This window comes from Lynx canadensis, chromosome B1 (assembly GCF_007474595.2).
Source record: "Lynx canadensis isolate LIC74 chromosome B1, mLynCan4.pri.v2, whole genome shotgun sequence".
NCBI lineage: Eukaryota > Metazoa > Chordata > Mammalia > Carnivora > Felidae > Lynx > Lynx canadensis.
In genome coordinates this window covers 60,306,433-60,332,761 of record NC_044306.2, presented here as the reverse complement: position 1 = coordinate 60,332,761, position 26,329 = coordinate 60,306,433, and the positions used below count along the sequence as shown (strand labels likewise).

The 26,329-nt window shown below is 34.9% G+C and overlaps 1 protein-coding gene across 2 annotated transcripts in view; it reads left to right on the top strand.

Moving 5' to 3' along the window:
• ANXA10 (annexin A10) overlaps positions 1 to 18,242 on the top strand; it is a 97,050-nt gene extending 78,808 nt beyond the window's left edge. For both annotated transcript variants that reach the window (XM_030312784.1, XM_030312785.1), the window contains 6 exons: positions 8,562 to 8,615; positions 8,711 to 8,804; positions 9,454 to 9,549; positions 12,077 to 12,135; positions 15,579 to 15,701; positions 17,913 to 18,242. In XM_030312784.1, the coding sequence (XP_030168644.1) occupies positions 8,562 to 8,615; positions 8,711 to 8,804; positions 9,454 to 9,549; positions 12,077 to 12,135; positions 15,579 to 15,701; positions 17,913 to 17,981 (495 nt within the window). In that variant the 3' untranslated portion in view covers positions 17,982 to 18,242. The remainder of the gene's footprint in view (positions 1 to 8,561; positions 8,616 to 8,710; positions 8,805 to 9,453; positions 9,550 to 12,076; positions 12,136 to 15,578; positions 15,702 to 17,912) is intronic.
• Positions 18,243 to 26,329: the final 8,087 nt, after the last annotated feature.

The window sequence follows — 26,329 nt, the reverse complement described above, 5'->3', positions numbered from 1 at the left end:
AAGTACACGATCCCCGCCTTGTTTAAATCTAATTTCTCCTAACTCCAACCCCATCTGACTCCACTCCAGTTCTACTTCTATTTGACAAAATGTCAATGACCGATATGCAAATGACCTCTTAAAATTTCTGTACCTCTTCAGTGGTTGAACTGTAAGCCACTTAAAAGTACCGACATCTCATAATCAAGATTGCAGTGTATATTTTTTTTAAAGCAAAGATTCTTATATTCCAGGAAAAAATAAAACACACCATTCTGAAAATTTAGCATGACAGAAAATAAGTCATGGAGGAAAAAGTCAGTAAACAGTGTTTTCTCATTGTAATAGGGCAATCAATCTTATTCATAATCACACTTCCTTTTTCCTGAAATTAAACAATAATGCTTTATTATTGATAAAGTATATATGTATGTGTACTTGTATGTAGAATAATATTATCTACATAGACACACATATTTTAAAACAACACACTGATTTATGTCACCATGGGATTTTACCTAATTTGGATTATGACTTTATAGTATAAAGTATTACTTCCTAATTTCATTTTCCAGAGTTCAAACATGAAATTATGTGTGTGTGTGTTTAACTTTGAAATAGCTTTTCTGTGTAGTAGTTTTCCTTCCAACAGACAATATCAAAAAATGAGGGTGAATAGAGACTTAAATTCTACAAGCCAAGGAAAATTAAATAGTTTACTTAAAGATTATATACTTATAAGGTTTCACAGTACATTTCTCTTAAAATGTAAAACACACTTTATAGGTATAAAATAATATGGATTTCATAAAAATTACTTATATTACATTACAATAGAAAATGGAAGTAATAAACATAAAGATATATCTTAGTACAATCTTCTTTAATAATAGCCTTTTTGAAGGCCAGAAATCTCATGGCATTCACACTGTTTAATAAAATATATAATTTCTCTTAGATTTTTAAATATTTTGAAGATTTTCCATTGACTCCTGACTTGTACATCAGTGGCTGTTCAGTTGGGAGCTTCTGATTTAGCATTTGGATCAGTAAATGTAGAAGGTTGGGAAAAGATAAAAAGTGAATTAGGTAACTGAAAAAGTTTATCACTTCTGACCATTATCTGGTATGTACACCACTTCAGAGAGAATTTGTCCGGACATTTTACAAAAAAGAAATGGAATTTCTTCCTAAAGAGTTGTGCAATTTAGAGCTGGTGAGTTTTGACCAGATAACTGACGACTGTTTCAGTGTAAACAAATATCTTTCACCCTGTAGTCGGGACCATTATTCTCTCTCTCACTGTGTGTGTGTGTGTGTGTGTGTGTGTGTGTGTGTGTGTCTGTCTGTCTGTCGGTCTGTCTCTGTCTTTCTCTTTCTCTTTCTCAATCTCCCTTTTCGGTGTATATATAAATGACAGAGAGATGATAGGTAGATGATAGGCGATAGATAGATGATAGATAGATAGATATACTCTGTGTAACACTCTATATTTCTTTTCCACTTGGCTCTATCATAAATCAGTTCTATGTCCTTATATTTATTATTTAACCTTCTTAAGATTCAGATTAGAGAGATTTACTTTGTAATTTAAGGAATGTGAACCCATTCTTCTTTTAATTCCCTCCCAATACAAGTACTTTAAAATTCTTCAATTGTTGAAATTACATCCACTACTTCCCTCTACATTTTTATTTTCAGAATCAAACTAAAGACTGTCCATGGCTTTCATCTTTTTAACATCATGAAAATTAAGCACACCTCTTTTTGTGAATTAATAGAGATTGAGGGAATTGGAGCATAGGAGCCTTAAGGTATTCATGAAATGAAAGTGTTGAAAATTATTGTCATATTTTCTGGGAGAGATTTTTTACTTACTCTTTAAAGTATTTTTCAAAAGGGATGTTTCTAATAAGGAAACAACTCAGCCAGAACATCTTGTTGAAAATGAATGCCAATCATTAAATGGACTTTCAACACTTCCTGCATGCTTTTATTAAACTAGATTTACAGGAGATCTAATTATCTGTCAAATAATTTAAAAAAAATAATCACTTGGAGATTAATTAATCAGCATGTGCAAATCACACTGGAGATGATAAATGTTTTCACAGAAAGAATGGAAACTACCCAATTGGATGCTTGGCTGTCCGGATTTTCCTTACAATGGTTTCTCAAACTGGTACAGTGAGACCGACCACAGGGGATGCATTGCCATGAGTTTTCAGTGATCATCTGTATTCAAATTACCTTGTCCAAATATTTTCAGCTAGATTTTAAGTCCCTTAATTTCTTTTTTTCACAGTTTTACTTTGCCCCAACCCAAATTCTATACTCATTGATGCCATTTCTTTGACATTTCCATCAATTACACACACCATGCTGCTGTCTTAGGCTTTTTACATGATGAAATTAGTTTGACTCTGCCTTGGTGGAAAAAACTAAATCACAAACTTACTTTATTCACATTTTTTTTAATCTACCAGTCTGTTTAAAGTGCTTTGGGTAATTAACGGCACAAAGAAGTAAAGAGACAAGCACCATTTTAAGTTTAATGTCAAAAATCCTATGTTTCAAAAAATATTTCATATACCCAGAACTGCAGAAAATTCTTAAATATTTACCACAAACTTTGTAAGCGTAGGTGTTTACTTAGCTATATAGTTTGATTGGAAATCACTAAGAAAACTTCAGTGATCTGGAAAGTCTTCCTACATCTTCTAACTGATCTTTTTTTATTCTTTATTTTAATTCCAGTATAGTTAACACACAGTGTTATGCTAGCTTCAGCTGTACGATATGGTGATTCAACAATTTCATATGTTGACTCAGTGCTCATCAAGATATGTATCCTCGTAATCCCTTCACCTAATTCACCCATTACCCCAACATACCTTCTGGTAACTGTTTTTTGGTTTGTCTCTTTATTTTTTTTGTTCATTTGTTTTGTCTCTTAAATTCCACATATGAGTGAAATCATAATGGTATTTGTTTTTCTCTGACTGGCTTATTTCCCTTAGCATAATACTCCCTAGATCCATCCATGTTGTTGCAAATGGTAAGATATCATTCTTTTTTATGCCTAGATAATATTCTATTATATATATACCACACCTTCAGGATCCATTCACCTATTGATGGACGGTTGGGCTGCTTCTGTATCTTGGCTATTGTAGATAATGCTGCAGTAAACATAGGAGTGCATATATCCCTTTGAATTAGTGTCTTCATATTCTTTGGGTAAATTGTCAGTAATGTGATTACTGGATCATAGGATAGCTCTATTTTTAAATTTTTGAGGAACCACTATGTCTTCCACAGTTGCTGCACCTGTTTGCACTCCCAAAAACAGTGCACAAGGTTTCCTTTTTCTCCACATCCTGACCAACACTGGTTGTTTCTTGTCTTGTTCAATTTAATCATTCTGACTGGTGTGAGGTGATATCTCATTGTGGTTTTGATTTGTATTTCCCTGATGATCAGTGATGGTGAGCATCTTTTCATTTGTCTATTGGCTAACAGGATTTCTTCTTTGGAGAAATGTCTGTGCACGTCTTCTGCCCATTTTTTAATTTGGTTATTTGTGTTTTTTGGTGTTGAGCTGTTTAAGTTCTTTACATATTTTGGATACTAACCATTTATTGGATATATCATTTGCAAATATCTTCTCCCATTCATTAGGTGATCTTTTAGTTGTGGTGGTTATTTCCTTTGCTGTGCAGAAGCTTTTTTATTTTGATGTAGTCCCAATATTTTAGTTTTGCTTTTCTTTCCATTGTCTCAGGAATATATATTTATAATAATATATTTTAGATATATTATAATATAATTGTGGGTTTATTTCTGGGCTTTCTATTCTGTTCCACTGATCTACAGAAATCTGTTGCATTTCCATACAACTAACAATGAAGCATCAGAAAGAGAAATTAAGAAAATAATCTAATTTACAACTACACCAAAAATAATAAACCACTTAGGAATAAATTTAACCAAAGAGGTGAAAGACCTATACTCTGAAAAGTATAATACATTGATGAAATTGAAGATGACACAAACAAATGGAAAGACGTTGCATGCTTATGGGTTGGAAGAACAAATGTTGTTAAAATGTCTATACAACCCAAAGCAGTCTACAGATTTAATTCAATACCTATTAAAATACCAACAGCTTTTCCACAAAGCTAGAATGAATAATCCTAAAATTTGTATGCAACCACGAAAGACCCCGAATAGTCAAAGCAATCTTGAAAAAGAAAAATAAAAGTGGAGATAGCACAATTCCAGACTTCAAGTTATATTACAAAGCTGTAGTAATATAACTGATCTTTGAATTCTGCTATCTAAAAGCCACTTCTTTATCTTTCCTCCACTCATTTAGTATTGATTCAGTTAGTATTTGTCAAGTACCTACAATGTGCCAAGCATGGTTCTAAACAATTGGGAATTGTCAATGAACAATAGAGACAAAGACCACATCAGTCCTTAAGAAGCTTACATTGTAGTGGGGGAATAGGAACAATTAAAGAAAAATCTAGTGAACATAATGAACAGGTACATTATATAGAATGTTAGAAAGTGATGAAAGATATGACAGAGTAGGATAATGGGGATAGAAACTGTTGGGCTGGGCATAGTAGGTAGGCTGCAATATTATATAGGTTGGTCAGGGTAAATGTCCTCGAGAAGATGAGATATGAACAAACATTTGAAAAGAATGAGTTAGCAAATGAATGGCTATAATAGGGAAATACAGGCAAAGGGAAAAAGTTAGAGAAAAGTTCTAAGGCAAGGGAATGGCTGATGGTTGTAAAGAATAGCAAGGAGCCAGCTGGTGCTATCTGAGCAAGCAAAGGAATGTACTATAGTAGTGGTAGGTAATGTCAGACAAGTAACAGGTGATGAAATTAGGTCAAACCTGTAGCCACTCTAAGGACTTTGGCTTTTGCTCTGAAATGGGCAAAGGTAAATCATTTCTGGGTTTTGAGAAAAGGAATATTATGATCTTATGCTTTAAAATATTCACACTAGATGCTGTGTTGAGAAAAAAAAAGTAGGGAGACAGGATAGAAACAAGCCTGTAAGGATACTGTATGATCAACAAAGTCAAGATATAATGTTAACTTGGACTCATAGGAGAACACTGGCAGTGATGAAAAGTGCCCAGATTCTGCATGTGTTTTGAAGGTAGTGTGCATATTATTTCCTCAGGAATTGGGTAGAGGATTTAAAAGTAAAACAGAAAGAAGAAGGGGTGCCTAGGTGGCTCAGCTGGTTAAGCATCCAACTTTAGCACAGGTCATGATCTCGGAGTTTGTGGGTTTGAGCCCCATGTCAGGCTCAGCATGACAGCTCAGAGCCTGGAGCCTGATTCAGACTCTGTGTCTCCCTCTCTCTCTGCCTCCCCCACTTGTGTTTTCTCTCTCTCTCTTTCTCTCTCTCAAAAATAAATAAACTTTAAAAAAAAAAAGAAGGAATAAAATATTGCTCAGTTTTTTAGTCTTAGCAAGAGGAATGATGGAGTTTTATAAAATGAGATGTGGAAGGTTGTGGATGTAAGAGGTCTTTGAGTTAGAGGGAGACCAGAAGATAGATTTGAACATGTTGAGTCTAATATGTATATTAGAAAACCAAGTGAAGATGTTCACTTTGCATTTAGAATATATGCATCTGACATTTGGGTGATAGATCTGAGCTAGAGATGTAAAATTGGGTATCACTACAAAGCAGATAGCATACAAACCACATGAATGGTTAAGATTAACAAGGGAAGGATTATAGACACAGACAAAGACCGAAAACTGTGTACTACAACTTTCCAGTATTAAGAGACTGAAAAGTAAAAGGGGATTAATATGTAAGATTGAGAAGGAGTAACCAATGAAATAGAACAGAAGGAAAAAGAGAGGGCAGGATCCTGCAAGTCCAGTGATGAAGGCATAGCAAGGAGAGAGAGCAAGTGCATCAAATCCTACTGATAGGTCATATAAGATGAGGACTATGAATTGCCATGATAAGTTTATATTGTTAAAGAAACAACATATGTTCATAGAGGATATAGCACATTTATTGCTTTCAGTCATTTATTGCTTGGGTAAATTAAAGCCATAAGAGACTGGCCAGAGGATATTATCTAAAAATAATGAGTTCTTTCGGCTAAGGGAAGAGTATAGTAACCAAATCTCAGGCCAGAAATGGCATTGAAATCAAACAATCATATTTTTCTTAATAATAAGACCTTGAGGAATTCATTTAGTATCTGTAAGCCTATTTATTTTTTATCTTTAAGATAAGAGACAAAACTATACAACCCCAAGATCCCTGCACCTTAAAACTTCTGCAATATGAAGGCAAAATAACTCCCATAATTCTACCACTTAATAAAATTATGTTTGCACTCAAGCATTGTCTTATATTCCTTGCCCATATGTACACACTTGCTTACAAAAATACACAGATTTTTGGGGTGCTTGGGTGACTCGGGCTCAGGTCATGATCCCAGGGTCGTGGGATCAAGTCCCATAATGGATCCCAAAATTCTCTCTCTCTCCCTCTACCCCTGTCCCCTGCTTGCGTTCTTTCTCTAAAAATAATAATAATAATAACAATAATACACAGATTTTTTAAGTAAGAGTTACACATATGCAGTCTTAGTCACCTAATGTTTTAGGCAAATGAAATGACGCAGAAGAAATGTGTATGATAAGTTTGTATCAACTTTTCCTTAGCTGGATAATTCTAGTTGATACAACTTCTAAGTTGTGATAAAACATATTAAATTTTCCAGGGTTACACATTGACTCACTAAAGTGTATAGTGTATTTATTTATGAATAAATTGATCTTTCTCATATACCTCCAGCTTTTGGTTAGCAAGGAAACCTAATATTTAATTATATTAATATAGCAAATTTAATCCATACAATACTTTGAACAGTTAATGTGAGTCCATGTTCAATATTATTTACACAGTTATTAAGGTAAATACTCAACTGTCAGATTTCTGGCTGTCCCTTCTCCTTCTCACCAAGAGAGCATTTGGTGGAGAAGCATGTGTGTGTGTTTTACGAGATATCATTATGAGAGTGATAGTGTCCTCAGATCATGAAGACACTTCCTCCATCCTTGCTCATCTCGGCTATGGAATGGTGGTTCCGGGCAACTTTGGACATGTAGCCTATGAGATGTAGATGTCCAGGATACGAGCATTTCTCAACATTAGCTGCCAAACCATGCAGCTGGTCAATTTATGATCCTTTTTCTGTCTCAGTTTGATCAGAGCCAAGTAACCTTCTATGTTTAGCCTCATCTTTGTTCTCACTGGAGCTGAATAATCCCCCTAAATTCTAGGTCCCACACAATCCACCAGTATAGTCCACCTTATAGCTCTTGGCTACTAGAACAATCTGTCTCTGTCATGGTTATAAAACAACTGTATCTGTCAGCCTCCACAGCCAGGTTCTCAACTAGCATACAAGTTCCTCCATCAAGAACAGATAAGAAATTTGATCCAGATGAGAAATTTTCTCCATCAGGAGCAGATAAGTAGCCCATTAATCCTATTTAGGGATTGATATTAATTCAAGAGAGTAGTATTTTGATTTTCCTCTGCCCCATCTTGTTATATCCCTGAGTACATTACAATGTGGCCATTTCCAAAGTTCAAACAGAAGATAGGAGCAAAAGCCACCCTATTTTCACTGTTCTCTCGCATAGTTGAAAAAAAATTTTTAATTAAAAAAAATAAAGAAAAAGAAAGCCTTCCCTCCAGATCTCAAACCAAGGGAAAGGTTAAATGAACTGTCTCATAACATATCTCTCCTAATTCTTTCTCCCTTCTTTCCATCATAATTCTTGGGAACCAGAGGCTGCTGCACTGGCTAGCCATCCTTCCTGCCTGTTTGTGATGGACATCTCTTCAATCACCTTGGTCATAAAGGGGTGGTGGTGCTGGGCATGAAACAAATTTGCAAAACATTCTTACTACACAAAATTTGGATTTAATGATTATTTTATTGTCATATATATCCTATTTTACAGGTCAGAGACTGAATATTCACTCATTCTTTCACTCTAATAATGTTAAATCCACCTGTACTGCCCACTGCCAGACCTTGGATGCCCAGTTTGATGGGAAGAAGACTCTGCACAGAGAGCTGGAAGAGTGAAAAGCATTTTAACATCTTTTAAAGATTACCACCAGTGCAAAGACAAGATGAAACCTACATTTTTAGGGGTGCCTGAGTGGCTCAGTCAGTTAAGCATCCAACTCTTGATTTCAGCTCAGGTCATGGTCTCATGGTTCATGAGATGGAGCCCTGTATAGGTCTCTGTGCTGACAGTGTGGAGCCTGCTTGGGATTTTCTCTCCCTCTCTCTCTACCCCTCCTCAAAATAAATAAATAAACATTTACAAACGGCACATTTTTTTAAAAAAAGACCTATATTTCATATAGCGTTCAACAAATGTAGACTCCAAATAATGATAGAATTTTCTCGGGAATTATCAAAGATTTTTGTCCTAATAATCCTATATGGACCGTTAATTAAGAAAATTTACAAAGGAAAACCTGTGCTTATTTTGCAGGGAACCAGAGAAGAAGGATACACAGATCCTGCAATGGCTGCTCAGGATGCAATGGTAACTAGAACCAGATCTCAAAATGACGATGGAAAACCTTTGTTAAAATGTCTGAGGTGGTTGTGGTGCTATTTCCTAGCTGTATGATGTTTCAGGTCCTGTGGGAAGCCTGTCAACAGAAGACAGGGGAACACAAAACCATGCTGCAAATGATCCTGTGCAACAAAAGTTATCAACAACTATGGCTGGGTAATTGTTAATCAAGTTCCTTTTCAGCTACTTAACTGACTGTGTAATAAAAAGTAAGTTGTTAACTGGCAGAAAGAAAAGGGAAATGTTTCATATAGCTATGACAAAAGTGCTTATTTTGAATTATGTTTATACAGATCTGTCTCATCTAATGACATTACTAAGGAATTAAGTTCTCTTATAATTTTATTTTTTCTAATAACTGAATTATATAATCTTTAAGTACTGAATCTTTTAAAATAATCTCTGTTTTTGATGGAGAATTTACTCAAATATATTAGCTATTTCCTATTAGGCATTTTATGTGTTGTCCTGAAGAGACTATAGTGAACATAGTTTAGTCCATTACAAGTCAAGGAGATTATTATTAATGTCATGATCTATGCAAAGCTGCCATATGGGTCTTAAAGGTGCATTAATATTAGCTGGCACTTTATTTGACTTCTATACCTTTCTGTTCCTTTTATTTATTAATTTGTTTCTACTTGTATAAAACACTCTGAAAGTTTGTAAAAGACAGCCTACTCCAACTCAACCTGCACCTTTATATTTTATTTACTTTCACTATTTATAGCAATATAATCAATATGTATGTTGTAAATTTATAATATATATAAACTCTCCTTTGAATTTTATCAATTTGTTGAAGTTTTCCAGGAATTTCAAAATATTTCTGGGCAAGACCTAGTAGATGCCATTAATGAATGTTATGATGGATACTTCCAAGAGTTGCTAGTTGCAATTGGTAAGTAATAATTTATTTGGTGTACAGAAGACTTTTTATCCCAGAATAAATGCTAATTAGCTCTGATTGAATTAAAGATGCATGAATATGCTCTTCATTGAGTCACTTTCCCCTGAATTTAATTATTTAGTAAGGATGTTAATTCTACACAGGAAAGGTACATTAGCTATTGACGCAATGCACTAACATGGCAAGTTGATAAATTAATGAACTAATACCCTTCCCTAGTAACTGGTTCAACTTTCATACTAGGAAACACCGAATTCTCAGATATTCTCTCAGGCAATTGGGATCGCACACCTTTCAATTCGTTACTGACTTCCATTCCCTTTTTTTTTTTTCAACATTTATTTATTTTTGAGACAGAGAGAGACAGAGTGTGAATGGGGGAGGGTCAGAGAGAGGGAGACACAGAATCTGAAACAGGCTCCAGGCTCTGAGCTGTCGGCACAGAGCCCGACGCGGGGCTCGAACTCACGGACCGCGAGATCATGACCTGAGCCGAAGTCGGCTGCTTAACCGACTGAGCCACCCAGGCACCCCTCCATTCCCTTTTTAAGGAGCAGATAAATCCTAGCAATGTGGCTTTCTTTTTCCCAAGAGGAAAATAATTTTTTGTCACTGTCTCTAATATTTTGCCTTTAGGGGTAAGTTCTACCATAAAAAAAAAAAAAAAAAAGATTTACCAAGTTGTTACTTAGTAGTGACTTTTGTGAGAGAGACATACCTCCAGCTCTTTCCAAAGAAAAGATATCTTCCCACAGAGAGGTAAACAGTAGTAGCTGTTCCTAACAACTACTATTAAATTACCCATATTGTACCTTGTGCTGTGCTGTGACTTGACAGCACACATTGCAGGACCTACAAATGGAGGGTGTTTGTAAAATATCACCATAAAGAACACATCAAGTAATCATTTGTATTTGTTGAATAAATGGACAGTCTGATTTTCCATTCCTAGAACGGCACAGATATTCATGGACATTGAAGATGACAGGTAACAGAATGTGTATAGCTTAGCTTGGAAAGGAGTTTGAAGCTAGGGTTCCATGAAAAGATTTGGTGGGTTCTATGAAATCCTTGAAATAGTATACAATATATGAATATTTGTATGTGTTTCTGGGGATAGGGTGCTTTTATTTTGGCTAAGTCTCAACATAATTTAATTACCGTGTATCTTATTACAATTCATGTAACAAACAAGGCCCAAGGACGTTAGTATGGTCTCAAAGTCTGCCAACTAATGAGCAACAAAGTTATGACTAGGACTTCATGTCATCTGAGCTTCAGGATAGCTCTTTTTCCACTGTAGACCACACCACAAACACAGCAGTGAGTGAGAAGAAATACTGGACATGAGAAATACCAGAAAACAATGTAACTGATTCATTCATTTATTCAATAAACATTTATTGAGTTATCTACCATTCTGGCCATTGATTTAGGCACTGCAAATGGAACAGTGAAATAACAAAAGCCACAACAAAAGCCCCTGTCTTTAAAGTGCCCACATTCTAGCAGTGACTCAGGAGTGCTAGGAGGTTCACAGTTATAAATAAAGGTAAAAGATGAAGGCATGGTCTCACAACCTAAAATTAGCGTTTGAATTATAGAGAAAACACTGTTGTGATTATCTTATTTTGCCTAAAAGTTAAAGCCTCACATACGTTACTTATTCATTAATTTATTCACTTATTCAAATAGACATTATTGACTGTCAATGATCATCAACTGACTTCTATCAAGGACAATTGTTCACTAGGCTCTTGGTGGTTCTAATGCCATAATGCTTTGATTAGATGACTCCTGACACTGGTATAGGTCCCTTATGGCCCATCCAGTTTTTCTTTAAGAGACTTCAGGCCTACTCACAGGACTACCAAGGATTAAAAATAGTGTTTGGGAAGGGGCACCTGGGTACCTCAGTTGGTTCAGCATCCCACTTTTGATTTCGGTGCAGATCATGATCTCAAGGTCGTGAGATTGAACCCTGCATCAGGCTCTGTGCTAACAATGCAAAGCCTGCTTGGAATTCTCTCTCTCCCTCTCTCCCTGCCCCTCCCCTGCTCACTCTCTCCTCTCTCTCTCTCAAAACAAATAAATAAACATTTAAAAAAATAGTGTTTGGGAAAATGAGCCAACTGCACATTGAATTATACAATAATAAAAATCTGTAATAGTGATCTATTTAATCTTCAAATAAGAGCACACATTTTTCTTCTCTAGGCTATGCAAAGGAACTACAGATCTCCAAGAGGTAGAGATAGACTAAATGAAAATCTGAATGAATCATTATAATATTGTTGCTTTATATTTTTCTAGGTGTTATGGTTTTACCAGTATTCTAAATGTGGAAATTTTATTGCAATGTACAATGAGGGATCCCACAGAGAACTCAAAAAGTATCACTCTTCCAGGATTTTAACAGAAAAAAAAAAAAAGAAGTATTCTCATTGTTTCCCAAATTCTGAAGAAAATACATATTGTCACTCTCAAACTTTCTTTTTTTCTCTCTGATTTTTTCTAGTTCTATGTGTTCGAGACAAACCAGCCTACTTTGCTTATAGGCTATATAATGCAATCCATGTAAGTATGACCCACATATTTTTAAAAATTTCTCCAGAAATCATGTTTACCTTCTCAAATCACTAACTAAAGCACATGGGGGGAGATAGGCCCCAAAGAGTCATACTTCTCAGATAACTCAATTTGTATAGAAAGCAGAGCATTATTTCTTTGGTGGGTCTCATTCTGGTGTATAATACATTTTTTCACTTGAGCATTTCTTGTTTGAAATGAATATATTTGCATACAGGTTCAAAAATAGAATTCAGTGTTTTAAGAAAACACAAAATAATGTTAGTAATTATTTTTAAACATAAAGTGCTATCTTAAAAAACACTTAAAAAGAGATGGCTAGACAATAATAAACTCTAAATCTATTTTATAATTAAATGAGAATAGTTTTCATAGTTTAGTGTGATAGTCAATCACACATCTTTTGGTGCATTTGTTTTTAAAGAAACAAAAACTTAAATGCATGAGACAATGCACACTTTATTCATAACGTGTGTGACCCATATTTTGAAAAAGAAAAGTTCTGATACGAATCATTGCATATATATCATGGCTTCAAAAATTCAGTGAAAATTATTTTTTTAAGTCAGTAATACAACAATTTTAATAGTGTTTTATCACCAAAGTAATTTTTACAGACAAGTTCATTAAAAGTAGCTAGCATGTTGGGATAATATAATATTCAAGAATATTTCTATTATATATCTTGTGTAAAGAGTATTTTTTATTTACGTACAAGAACCTATGTATCCTCAGAACACAGAAGGAAGATTAATGTTCACGGCCTTCCCCTATTTTATTCTATTTCCAAGCAGAAAAAGTTGATTTGATTTTTAAAAAATTAAATAATGTATCGGGCAATGCTATTGAACAATTTCAATAGTGTCCTTCCCCAAAACCAGAATGAAGTTTCACTTGTGAATGACCATGGGAAAAGAAGCACAATTACTCTGATTCCAAATTTGTCCAAGAAGAGGGCTACTTATTCTAATAATGAATAAAAATCCTATTCCTTCTGTGTGTCTTTCAATGCAAAAACAAAGATATGTGTACTCACAACTGGTTTGGAGGTAAAGAAGAAGATTGTATATTCGAATAATTGAGTTGTTGATATATGATAACCTCGAATGTAAAATATTGGCCAAAGCTGTTTATACTACTGTTAATCAAAGAACATCTGCAGAGATTTTTCTCCAGTACACTCTAATGAATGATATACAACTGAAATATGGAAACTTGGGTAAAATCACTTAATTGAATCACATAAAATTATGAAAATTTGCTTGGCAGGTCTATTCCCAAAACATTCAGACATTAAAAATTTTATTATGCTCAAAAAAATTATGCTCACTGGCCACTGGATGTCCCCATTACTCCATTTGAAAAGACAAATCGAAATTGGTCTGTCCAGCAATATTCCTTCTGAAGCTAGTATACAGAAGTTGATTTTTGTATTTTACAGTATTTGAGTTAAATTCGGCAAATATTTCAAATATCTGGAATTCTTATTTTTACGATTTTTAATAATAGACTATAAAATAAAAATGCAATTGCTATCTTACTCAGACATACCAATGTTCATCTAACAGAATTCAAAACCCACCTGCCTCCCTGGCCTAGAAGAATTTTTACCTAGAAAGAGTACATGATCAGATTTGCATTTCATAATGCAGTGTGAGGGAGACAGTGTAAAAGTTGGCTGTTAAAGAAAGGAACTATTGCAGAATCAGGGTGAAATGATAAGGACCAGCATCAAGGGAGTGGCAATGGAAATAGAAATCACAAGGCATTTGGCATTTAAGAAGCAAAATAGAAAGGGGTCCCAAGATGGTGATATAGGAAGACCCTGAACTCACCTCCTCCCACCAACACACCAAATCTACACCTACACAGAGGGCAGTTCCTCTTGAAGAACTGAAAGCTGAACAGCTTCTGCACAACAAACGATAATGTTTCTCACAACATAGAGAAAGATGGGAGAGTTGGAAACATAATAATCCTGACACAAGGACCTTAGTAGGAAGTGAACTCACTGAGGGGCCCATACACAGACTGACCTGCCCTCGGCACAGTGAAGAAACAGCAGTTTGAAGGGCAACTAGACTATGAGTAAAGGAAATTCATTCATTAACCTTAAAGTAGTCACCAAATAGGCAAGGAACTGCTGGAACTCTCTCCAGGGTCAGAGGTGTGAATGAGCACCAGGTTTCATATTCCCCCTCCACCTTGACAACAGAGACATGAACAGGGTGCAGGTGCTCTACCCAGCCTGCTAGAGCTGCCCAGCATGCCTTGGGCCTCTCACCCACACACCAGCTCCAGCAGTCCCACTGGAAGCAACATACAGATGGCCATCAGGCACATGAAAAGATGCTCAGTATTACTAATCATTAGGGAAATGCAAATCAAAATCACAAGGAGATATCACCTCACACCTGTCAAAAGACAAAAAATAACAAGTGATTGGCAAGGATGTAAAGAAAAGAGAATCCTCATACGCTGTTGGTAGGAATGTATATTGGTGCGGCCAATGTGGAAAATAGTACAGAGTTTCCTCAAAAAATTAAAAATAGAACTACTATACAATCTAGCGATTCCATTTCTTAGTATTTATTCAAAAGAAAACAAAAACACCAATTTGAAGAGATATATGCACCCCTATGTTCATTGTAATATTATGTACAATAGCCAAGAAACAATCTATGTGTCCATCAATAAAGAATGTGTCACACACACACACACACACACACACACACACACACACACACTGGAATATTAGCCATAAAAAAGAATGAAATCTTGCCATTTGCAACAACATGGGTGGACCTAGAGGGTATTATGCTAAATAAGTCAGACAGAGAAAGACAAATACCATATTATTTCATTTATGTGTAGAATCTAAAAAACAAGACAAATGAATAAACAAAACAGAAACAGACAGGTACAGGAAACAAACTTGGTCACAGAAGGAGAGGGGTGGGGGAATAGGCAAAATAGCTGAAGAGAATTAAGAGACACAAACTTCCAGTTATAAGATAAATAAATCATGGTGATGTAACACACAGCATAGGGAATATAGTCAGTAATATTGTAATAACTATATGGCAAAAAACTGTATGGTAAAAAATTAGATTTGGGGGATCATCTTGTAATGTATAAAATACTGAATCACTATGATGTACATCTGGAACCAATAGTATATTTCAACAAAATAAATTAGTAAAGCAAATGAAAGAAGTCAAATAGGTAGACTGCTTCACGGTATACACACAGTAAGAGAGAGGGAGAAGTCACAGAGGACACTGGGAGTATGACTCAGGCACTTCCCAGATCGCAGTGCCAGTGTTCGAGGATCACAGGAGGAATAAATAGTCACAGAAAAGAGGATGAGTCTATATTAGATTAACTTCTACCATTTTCTAATTTTTTCCCTCCTTTTCTCTATCTTTTAGGACTTTGGTTTCCATAATAAAACCGTAATCAGGATTCTAATTGCCAGAAGTGAAATAGACCTGATGACCATCAGGAAACGATACAAAGAGAGATACGGAAAATCCCTATTTCATGACATTAAGGTAAATCTACACATGATTTATTTTGACCCATATTTTATCCCTTTTGAAACTGAAATAAGAGCTTTAATATAAACAACTTCATGTTAGAATCTAAAAATTTAATAAGGCACATGGGTGGATCAGTTGGTTAAGTGTCTGATTTCAGCCCAGGTCATGATCTCATGGTTCCGGAGTTCGAGCCCTACATAGGGCTCTCTGCCATCAGCACAGAGCCTGCTTTAGATCTTCTGTCTCCCTCTCTTTCTGCCCCTCCCCCCACTTGCACTTCTCTCTAAAAAATAAATAAATATTAAAAAAGAATAATAAAATAAAAAGCTAACAATTCTAACAAAGATAAGCTACTTTTGTACATCAGACAGCCTTTAGTGCACCGACAGGTGCTGAATGAGAAAATCCCTTTACCTCAGTAACAGAATTTATTTCTCTTTGATGTGTTTTGAACAAAAATTGTTGATAGAGTCATGTAAAATATTCATCCCTACTTGTGTAATTGTGCTTTATCAGTTAAATTTTGAAGCATGATCAGCATCAGGAAAAATACATTTTACAAAAAGACCACACTAATTGTGAAGAGGTTTCTTAGGTCAATTCAGCTCTCTTCCCATATTGTTATAGAAGGCAGGGCGGACAGTCCAATCCCATAAACTGGTAATTTGGAGGAATTTAACGTTGATAGTAACATAAAATTCTTTGTGTACACACCCATCTCTTTACCCCTTAAGGGGCAAAGCAGCAATGATTCAGAAGTGAACAAGTCCATTTCTTCATTCTGATATGTCTAAACTTTAGTCTGGATTTTGATAAAACCTAGCAAAGAATTATTAGACTATATAGGGCTCTAGATAGGTAATTTGGGGCACCCAATCTGCAATTCAAGTGTCTGACTCCTCTTTCAAAAACTTATAAAGAATTTGAGGATGGCACCAGGAGAGCATTGAACCAGGCACAGGGCCCTGAGCATGTATCTTCACTTATACTTTGCACACAGCTAGATGTTGTTACTTATACAAATTGTTTTACACTGAAATGTTCAATTGCATAAAATAGCTTTTTAGTTTATTAAAAGAGTGATCCAGAAGCAACATAACAGCCCAAGGACCAAAGGACCACAAAAACCCAGATGGCCCTCTAGGCCTTTTGTGGCCAAATTGGATTCCAAATGCAGGACTTGATGCAACAGTTAAGAGGAATTTTATTCCTTGGTTCTGATAAAACTCTCCTTGCCCCTACCTTCAATATCCTAAACTTTGAGAACTGCCTGTCCTAATACATTTTCTAAACAAATAAACTACTGCAATTAGCCACAGCCACCTCAAAGTCTACTGTTATTTACATATAATTAATGTAACACTACTACGTGCACTTAAAGCAGTGAATTATTATTACATGACTTTGTGTGAGAGAATGTTAATATGATAGTTGATTTTTAACTTAGTTTTTATGATTCCATTTATTTATTGCTATTATCGTTTTGAAACACTTAGAAACTATAGAAGACCATAAAAAGAAGATAAAAATTGCCTTATTCTCTACCACAGATAACCAGTAATGAAATGTTGTAGGTTCTGTCTTTTTCAAAATATATGTAAACATTAATATGCTTTACTACATAAAGGAATACTTCCATTGAATTATGGTATCCCACTGTATAAGTTATAAAATACATAAACTACCCCACATTATTAAATATTGCTTTTTACTTTTTCACTATCATACATAAAGTTGTCTATATTTTCGAATGTAAATTTTTGTGTTCGTCAATAATTGATCATTATTTCCTTAGAATATATTTCTTGAGGTGGAATTACTGCATTAATAAGTATAAACATTTTTAAGTCTTTGGAGACCTATTGCCAGTTTCCCCTCCAAGACTCTAAACTGATTTATAACAATAATATTAGGACACCTCTTCCTAAAGTTGAGGAGATTTAATTCTACTGTAAGTTATTCTTTTTATAAATACACATCAGGGTTAAATCAACTTTATAGAAACCCTGTTCTATTGCCTATCACCATGGTATTATTTTTCGATAACTTCCACTGGGAATAGTTCTCAGGACATATTAAACCTTTAGATGAAAAAAGACAACAATTTTGGAAACACTAATGGCCCATGGATCTTTCTGACTATAGTTCAGAGGAATGACGCTTCTTTTTTAGAAATACTAAGACATTTTCTTTCAAATACGTTGTTTGTTTGTTTGTTTTCAGAACTTTGCTTCAGGGCATTATGAGAAAGCTCTGCTCGCCATCTGTGCTGGTGATGCTGAAGATTACTAAATCAAGAGATGGATTTGCAGGACTGCACACTCCTCTCTACAGACTTGTCAAAATATAGAGTTTGTGATAAATTTGTATTGTTAGAAGCATTGTAGCAAAACTGTAGAATCATATTTTTTCTGCTATCTTTAAAATCATTCTGAGCCAAAGAAGAATCTATTGATAAAAGTATAGGAGGCTAGATTTGTACTTATTATCCAAATCAGCGATTTATTAAATTGTGTATAATGGAATAATAAAAAATTTTTTCGTTGAAATATATTTTATTTAAATGTGAACTTTCAATTCCCTAGAGCAAGAGTCTGCTTACAACTGTCCTTTAGCATTCTTAGGGAAAAGAAAACACAGTGTGTGGCCATCCCCCTCAGAGAAATTTTCAAGACTTCTGTACAAATGCAATAAACCCAGAGTAAACATCTAAAGCTGCCTTTATGTAAAAGAAAATGAAGATATGAAACAGCAAAATGCAACCCGATAGATGTTTGTCAGGCTTAGACACGTAAGAGACTTGGATGTAAATTGGGTGTATGCTTGTATATGTGTGTGAGTACGTGTGTGTCTGTGTATTTGACAATCATTCTGGTAAAGGCAGTTTAGCTAATTTTTTTAGTATTAGTGCCTAAGAAACCTATTATTTGCCCATGCAATGTCAGAAAAGCCATTGCTCATTGTTTTTATCATCCCTTCTTCACATCTGCACCAAAGTCATTTGGAAGTTATGTGCTTTGTACCATCAGTAAAGCCTGGCCTCTCATGTGTCTGAAAACTCAGTAAATTAGGAGCAGCAAAGGAGAAATACTCACTGAGATCACATCTGGGAGAGAATCTAGATTGATGCCACAATCTAGCCAAGAATAAAAGCAGAAACAGAGATGGGTGAGTCCGTAACGGAGGGCTCCCATTATACACAAGAGAAAACACAAATCCAAGATCACAGGAAGCTGCAGTTAATGAAGTCAAACAAGGGGAATGAGGACACATGCAATAAATCTAGATGAACTGGTGAAATTGATAGGAGTGCTTTACTCCACATGGAATTTTTTTTGCAATACCCTGTAACCCAGTTCCTATATATCTGTCTCTACCAGTCTCAGGAGAAATGAAAAATGTTCTCAGAACCTGTTTTCTTACAAGCAAAATGATATAGGAAGTTTAGAACACAGTAATTGGGCACAACATAAAACATTTAAGAATAATTAGACTTCTGAAACCATTTTCAAGATTTAAACTTACTGCTACGGTGTATGACGTTATACCATTTTAAATTGGCTTTGATTTTTATCTTTAAAAAATATCATTAACATTTCCATCAAAGGTAGTAATTGTTTGAGACATTCAGTATAGCTATTCTTCCAGATAAAACGTTTTTCACATACAATTTTTAATAAGAAAAATGTTAGAATTCTTACTGAGAATTTAGATATTTAAATACAAATTTTCCTTGCTAGGATATATTTCTGTAAGTAGCTCAATAAATTGTGGAATTTACACTTCAGCTAGGTAATACCTTTTATTTCTCTAGTACAGCATTGTGTTGCCAAATCAAATACAAATCTAGACTTAGATAGGGAGGGATTTTATCAAAAGGACTAGTGCAATAATTGGAAAGAGGAGCTGCAGTAGGGAAAGAGACTGCAATAGAGAGAATGCTCTGACCACGAGATTTACAGGAGTTTCAAGGGTAGCCAGAAAAAGGATTTTTAATTTCTAAGGGTGAATAAACAAGGCTAGAAAGAATCAGGTATGGGGGGATGGGATGAATTTGTGGTGTGGCTGGACAATTCATCTGGGAATGTCTTTGGTAACATTGCCCGTCATTGATCTGAGATTAGACAGTTGATTTGGAACAGTGAATGCTTCCAGTAAATTTTCAGCAGGAGACAAAGGGCGGATTAAAGTCGGGGACCTGTGGGAAGGCAGAAACCTGAGTAAAGTTTAGTCAAGTCAAGTTAGTATGTATCTTGTCCAGATTGGTCAGTAGAGGAAAGCAGTCCAGTTAACCATTTATGAGGCAAGGAAAGGAATTTGATGGGTGGGTGGGTGTAGGATTGTTATAGGTAAACAGGAGGTCATCTGTAAGTCTTAGCTAAGTGGGATGAGGAAGAATGGTTCTATTAGAAAGCCATTTTCTGAAACTCAAAATGGTGGTAAAATTTCTTGACCATCTCTGTTTTCCAGCATCCCAGTACTTAGGTAAAGATTAACATTGCCAATGTCTTTTTTGTCTTGATTGCTTCACTTAGTTGTTTACATGCCAAAATGACATTGTCATCTTTGTCATCACTTAATTCACTTAGTGAAGTCCTATAAAAGAAATTGTTTAAATTATCATCATTGTTATTTGTGCTTAATGATGTTTAGCTGTTTATATCATCTTCCAATGCACAAATAATGTTTACCTGATGGACTAAGTAACAAGTGAAAAATCTCTGGTTAAATTAAAAACATCTCCCATATTTAACTTATAGGGGAAAAAAAGACAAACATTTAAAGGAATAAATTTGCTTTTGGTCTGTTACCCATCTACAGTAAAGGAAATAGTAAATTACCTGAATTACTGGCTATTCCAGAAAAAAATAAAACCAGATACGGAAAGATTGCAGAAAGGTATTTGTGTCCTTTGCATTCAGTATTTTACTATGCTCGGTTTAGGCCCAAATAGATTAAACATGTAAAGAGGCTAATCATTTGCTAAAAAAATAAAATGAGTGTTCTGATTTAGTAGCATATTATTATTATCAAAGTTAAATATTTCACGTATGTTGAAAACAATGCCAAATATGTGATGACACTGAAAACAGCAGAGTAGGCTGCTCTAAGGGCCCATCCCTCCAAAGAAGCATCAAAAAAATCATGCAAAAGCTGCCAGAATTAACTTTGTCAGAACTCTGGAAAATAGTAATTAACTCTGAATCAAGAAAACAGTCACACGAGGTAGGAAAGCTTTGTGACATTTTTATTTCTTCTTTTCCCATCTTCCTCCCAACTCAATGGCAGTTGTGAAGACACCAGCCACTGTGGACCTCTGCGGAGCATATCTGGCTTATTAACACAGAATATGTTTAACTCTGTCTGGGAGCTCACTAAAGGACCAAGGTGAGGCACTTGTCTTTGTTTTGTCCAAACCAGACCTCACTCGGGGAGGAAAAATCCTAAGACAAATGAACCACTTGCAGCTGCCTAGGGCAAAAGATTACAACTGAGGCAGTACAACTGAGTGATGAAAGCCTGTGAAGAAAATATGGGAAATCTATATATTCCCCCTATATATGGGGATTTATAAAGTCATGCACATGCCTGAGGCAGGACACACACTGAAAAGACTTGAGAAGACTCTAAGCTGTCAACTTATTGGTCTCTAGGATTAGTCCAAGCAGAAAGTGAAGGGCAATGCAGAGTTCTAAATGGTCTAAGTGTTGAAAGGCATATCTCAGCATACAGCCAATCTACAAAATATGGGAGAAATTTTTTTCTTAATTCCTCCTTCTCCTCCTTCTCCTCCACCTCCTCCTCCTCTTCACTCTTTCTTGTCCATTCTTGTGTTCAAAGAAATCTCTGTCAAAACAGTGACTAAAGAAACAAAGACTTCAGAGACCACACATGATGAAGAATAGAGACATTATAAAAAGTGTTTAGGAAAGTCACTAAACAAAGCTACAGCTACTGTGAACAGATGGAAACAAAAACAAACACTTAAGAAGAAAAAAAAAATTCTAGAATTACCACGTCATAGTATCCAAAACATACAGTTCTCAAAAAACATGAAAAAAACATTAAAGTATACTCATTAATGGATAAAATTACTAGAAACTATCCTTAAGAAACAAACAACACAAAGGCATAACACTTATAAAAAACAAGTACTGGGGCACCTGGGTGGCTCTGTCAGTTAAGTGTCTGGCTTTGGCTCAGGTCATGATCTCGTGGTCCATGAGTTAGAGCCCCCCGTCGGGCTCTGTGCTGACAGCTCAGAGCGTGGACACTACTTTGGATTCTGTCTCCCTCTCTCTTTGCCCCTCCCCCACTCATGCTCTGTCTGTCTCTGTCTCAAAAATGAATAAACATTAACAAAAAAAAATATTTTTAAAAAGAAGTACCAAAATGAGAAAAGTAAGTTCTTCGTTATCAGTAATTATTTTAAATGTAAAATGGATTAAATGTAAGTGGATCAAAAAATAAAGATTGGCAGAATGGATTAAAAAAAAAACAACATGATTTAACTATATACTGTCTGTAAGAGACTCCCTTTAGATCCAAAGACTCAAAGATGTTAAAAGTGAAACGATAGAAAAAGATATTCCATACAAATAGCAAAAAAAAAAAAAAAAAAAAAGAGAGAGAGAGAGCTGAGTCGCTTTTACTAATATCAGGCAACATACACTTTAACTCAAAAACTGTTACAAGAAATAAAAAAGACATTATATACTCAGAAAAGGTTTAATTCATCTAAAAGATATAACAATTAAAAATATGTAAGCCCCAAACAAAAGAGCCCTCAAATGTATGAAATGAACACTAACAAAATGGAAGGGCACAGAACTGACAGTTCTAAAATAATAGTTGATGATTTCAATACCCTACTTCCAATAATAGATAGAAATTCTGGACAGAAGATCAATAAGGAAATAACTAATTTAACACCATACTCCAATTAGACCTAATGAATATATTTAGAAGACTATACCCAACAACAGCAGAACATACATTCTTCTCATGTACATATCAAACATTATCCAGAAGAGACCATATGCTGGTCTACAAAACAAGTTGCAATATACTGAAAAATACTGAAGTCATAGAAAGTATCTTTTCAGTCATAGAAAGTATCTTCATTTTTAACAAAGTGAAGTTAAAAATCATTAACAAATATATGGAAATTAAACAAATTAACAACAGATATATGGAGATTAAACAAATATATGGAAATTAACAAATATATGGAAATTAAACAGCACACACAATGAGTCAGAGAAAAAAAAATCACAGAAAAATCAGAAAATGCTTAGAAATAAATGACAGTAAAAGCACAACATACCAAAACTTATGGGACACAGAGAAAGCAGTCCTCAAAGGAAATTTATACCAGTTAATACCATTTTCATTGAAAAAGATTAAAGATCGCAGATCAACAACCTAATTTTATACCCTAAAGAAGTAGAAAGAAAAGAACAATCTAAAACCTAAGCTAACAGAAGGAAAGACAGAAGATCAGTGTGAGGATAAATAAAATAGATAATAGAAAAATAACAGAAAGAGCAATAAAACAAAAGTTGGATCTCAGAAAAGATCAACAAAATTGACAAACATTTAGCTAGGTTGACAGAGAAAATAAGAAAGAAGATGCAAATAAATAAAATTAGGAATGAATGTGAGGATATTAGTGATGCTACAGAAATACAAAGGATTATACAGAAGTACTATGAACAACTAATTGCACACCAAAAAAATTTATATAATCTAGGTTAAATGGTCAAATTCCTAATAACACATAAATCATCAAAACCAACTCAAAAGAAATAGAAAATCGAACAACATCTGTAATAAGTAAAGAAATTGAATCAGTTATCAAAAACCTCTCAACAAAGAAAAGTCCAGCCTAGCTGGCTTCACTGGTTAATTCTACTAAACATTTACTAAGCTTTTTTTTTTTTTTTTCAAGTTTTTGTTTTGAGAGACAGAGAAAGAGAGAGAGAGAGTCCACAAATGGGGCAGGGGGCAGTGAGAGAGGGAGAGAGGGAATCCCATGCAGGCTCCATGCTGTCAGCACAGAGCCCAATGTGGGAATCGATCTCACCAACCATGAGATCATGACCTGAATGGAAATCAAGAATTGAATGCCTAACTGATTGAGCCACCCAGGAGCCCTGTAATTCTACTAAACATTTAAAGAAGAATTAGAACCTATCTTTTTCAACTTTTCCAGAAAACAGAAGAGGTAGAAACATTTCCTAACTTACATTCTATGAGTACTGTATTGCCTGATACTAAAATCAGACTAAGACATCACAAGAAAACTACACACCAATATCCCTTATGAATATAGATACAAAAATCCAAATATAGATACAAAATACCAGCAAACTGAGTTCAGCAGCATTTTTAAAATATTATACACTATGACTCAGTGGGATTTACCCCAGGAATGTATGAGTGATTCAACATAAGTAAACCAATCGTGTAATATACTATATTAAGAGAGTGAAGTAAAAAGACATATGATCACTTCAGTTAATGCAGTATGAGCATTCAAAAAAAGTCTTTTTCACAATAAAAATACTTGGCAAACTAGGAAGACAAGATATCTTCCTCAACACGATAAAGCACATTTATGGTAAACACAGCTAACATTATGATAAAAGACCAAAATGTTTTTCCTAAAGTCATCAACAGAACAAGGATGTCTGCTTTCACCATTGCTATTCAACATTTTACTGGAAGGACTAGTCAGAGCAATTACGTAAGAAAAATAACAAAGAAGGCATCTACATCGGAAAGGAGAAAGCAAAACTCTATTCACAGATGACATGATCCCATATATAGAAATTCCTGACGGGGCACTTAGGTGGCTCTGTCCATTAACCATCCAACTTCAGCTCAGGTCATGATCTCACATTTCATGAGTTCGAGCCCCATGTCAGGCTCTGTGCTGGCAGCTCAGAACCTCGAGCCTGCTTCAGATTCTGTGTATCCCTCTCTCTCTACTTCTCTCTCTCTCTCTCTCTCCCCCCCCCTCAAAAATAAATTAAAAACATTAAAGAAAGATAAATTCCTGAAGAATCCACAAAATAAGTATTAGAGGCAATAAATTTTAGAGTTATAGAGTTCAATATCAACATTCAAAAATCAGTTGTGTTTTTATACACAAGCAAGGTACTTAAAAATATCCAAATACAATAGCATCCAAAATAAGAAAATACCTAAGCATAAATTTATTCAAGGTTAAAGACTTGCACACTGAAAACTACAACATTGCTGAAAGAAATTAAAGAAGAGCTAAAAAATGGAAGTACACATTTGTTTATGGATTGGAAGAATTAATACTGATAAGATGACAATGCTACACAAAGTGATCTGTAGATTCATTGGAATCCCTATCAGAATTCCCTTTTTTTGTAAAAGTGGAAAAGCAATCCTTGAATTAATATGGAACAGCAAAGGACTTTGAATACCCAAAACAATATTGAATACAAACAGCAAAGTTGGAAGAAACATTTCACTGTTTTAAAAGCTAATCGAAATAGTAATCAAAAAAGTGCAGTACCAGCACAAGCACAGACGTATAGAATAATAGAACATAAATGAGAGTTCAGAAATAAACCCATACATCTATGGCCAATTGGTCTTTGAGAAGGTGCCAAGACTATTGAATGAAAACATAATTCAAAGAATGATGCTAGGAAACTGTATATCCATATGTTAATGAATGAATTGGACCCTTATGTCACAACATATACCAAAATTTATTTTTAAATGTATCAATGATATATATCAAAATTTATTCAAATGGATTCAACAGCTAAACCTTAACATTTTTATAAGAAAACACAGGGATAATTCTTCATTAACTTTGATTTGCAAATGGATTCTTAGCTATAAAACCAAAAGCATGAAAACAAAAGGAAAAATAGATTGGACTCCATCATAAAAAACTTTTAGGGCACCTGTGTGGCTCATTTGGTTAAGCATCCAGCTCTTGACTTCGGCTCAGGTCGTGATCTCACGGTTTGTGGGTTCAAGCTTCATATTGGTCTCTGCACTAGCAGTGCAAAGCCTGCTTGGGATTCTGTCTCTCTCCCCCCTCTCTCTCTGCCCCTCCCCTACCTGTGTGCTCTGTCTCTCTCTCTCTCTCTCTCAAAATAAACTTAAAAAAATTAAAAACTTTTGCGTACCAAAGAACATTATCAAATAAAGGAAACGACTTATAGGAGAAAATATTTGCAAATTATATATTTTGAAAGGGTTTATATCTAAAATATATAAAGAATATCTACAAATCAAGAACAAAAAGAAGTACAACACAATTAAACTTGGATAAAGGTCTCCAATAGACTTTTCTCCAAAGAGAATATACATATTGTGCCATAACATGAAAAGATGCTCAACATCATAAGTTATTAGGGAAATGCAAATCAAAACCACAATAAGATAGGTATCACTTCACACCCCCTAGAATGGTTATAATTTAAAAAAAAAAAATGAAAATTATGGGGAGGAGCCAAGATGGCAGAACAGCATGGAAGATTTTTGTGTGTCTCGTGTCCATGAAATACAGCCAGACCAACACTAAACCATCCTACACACCTAAAAAACTGACTGGAGGATTAACACAACAATCTGCACAAACTGAA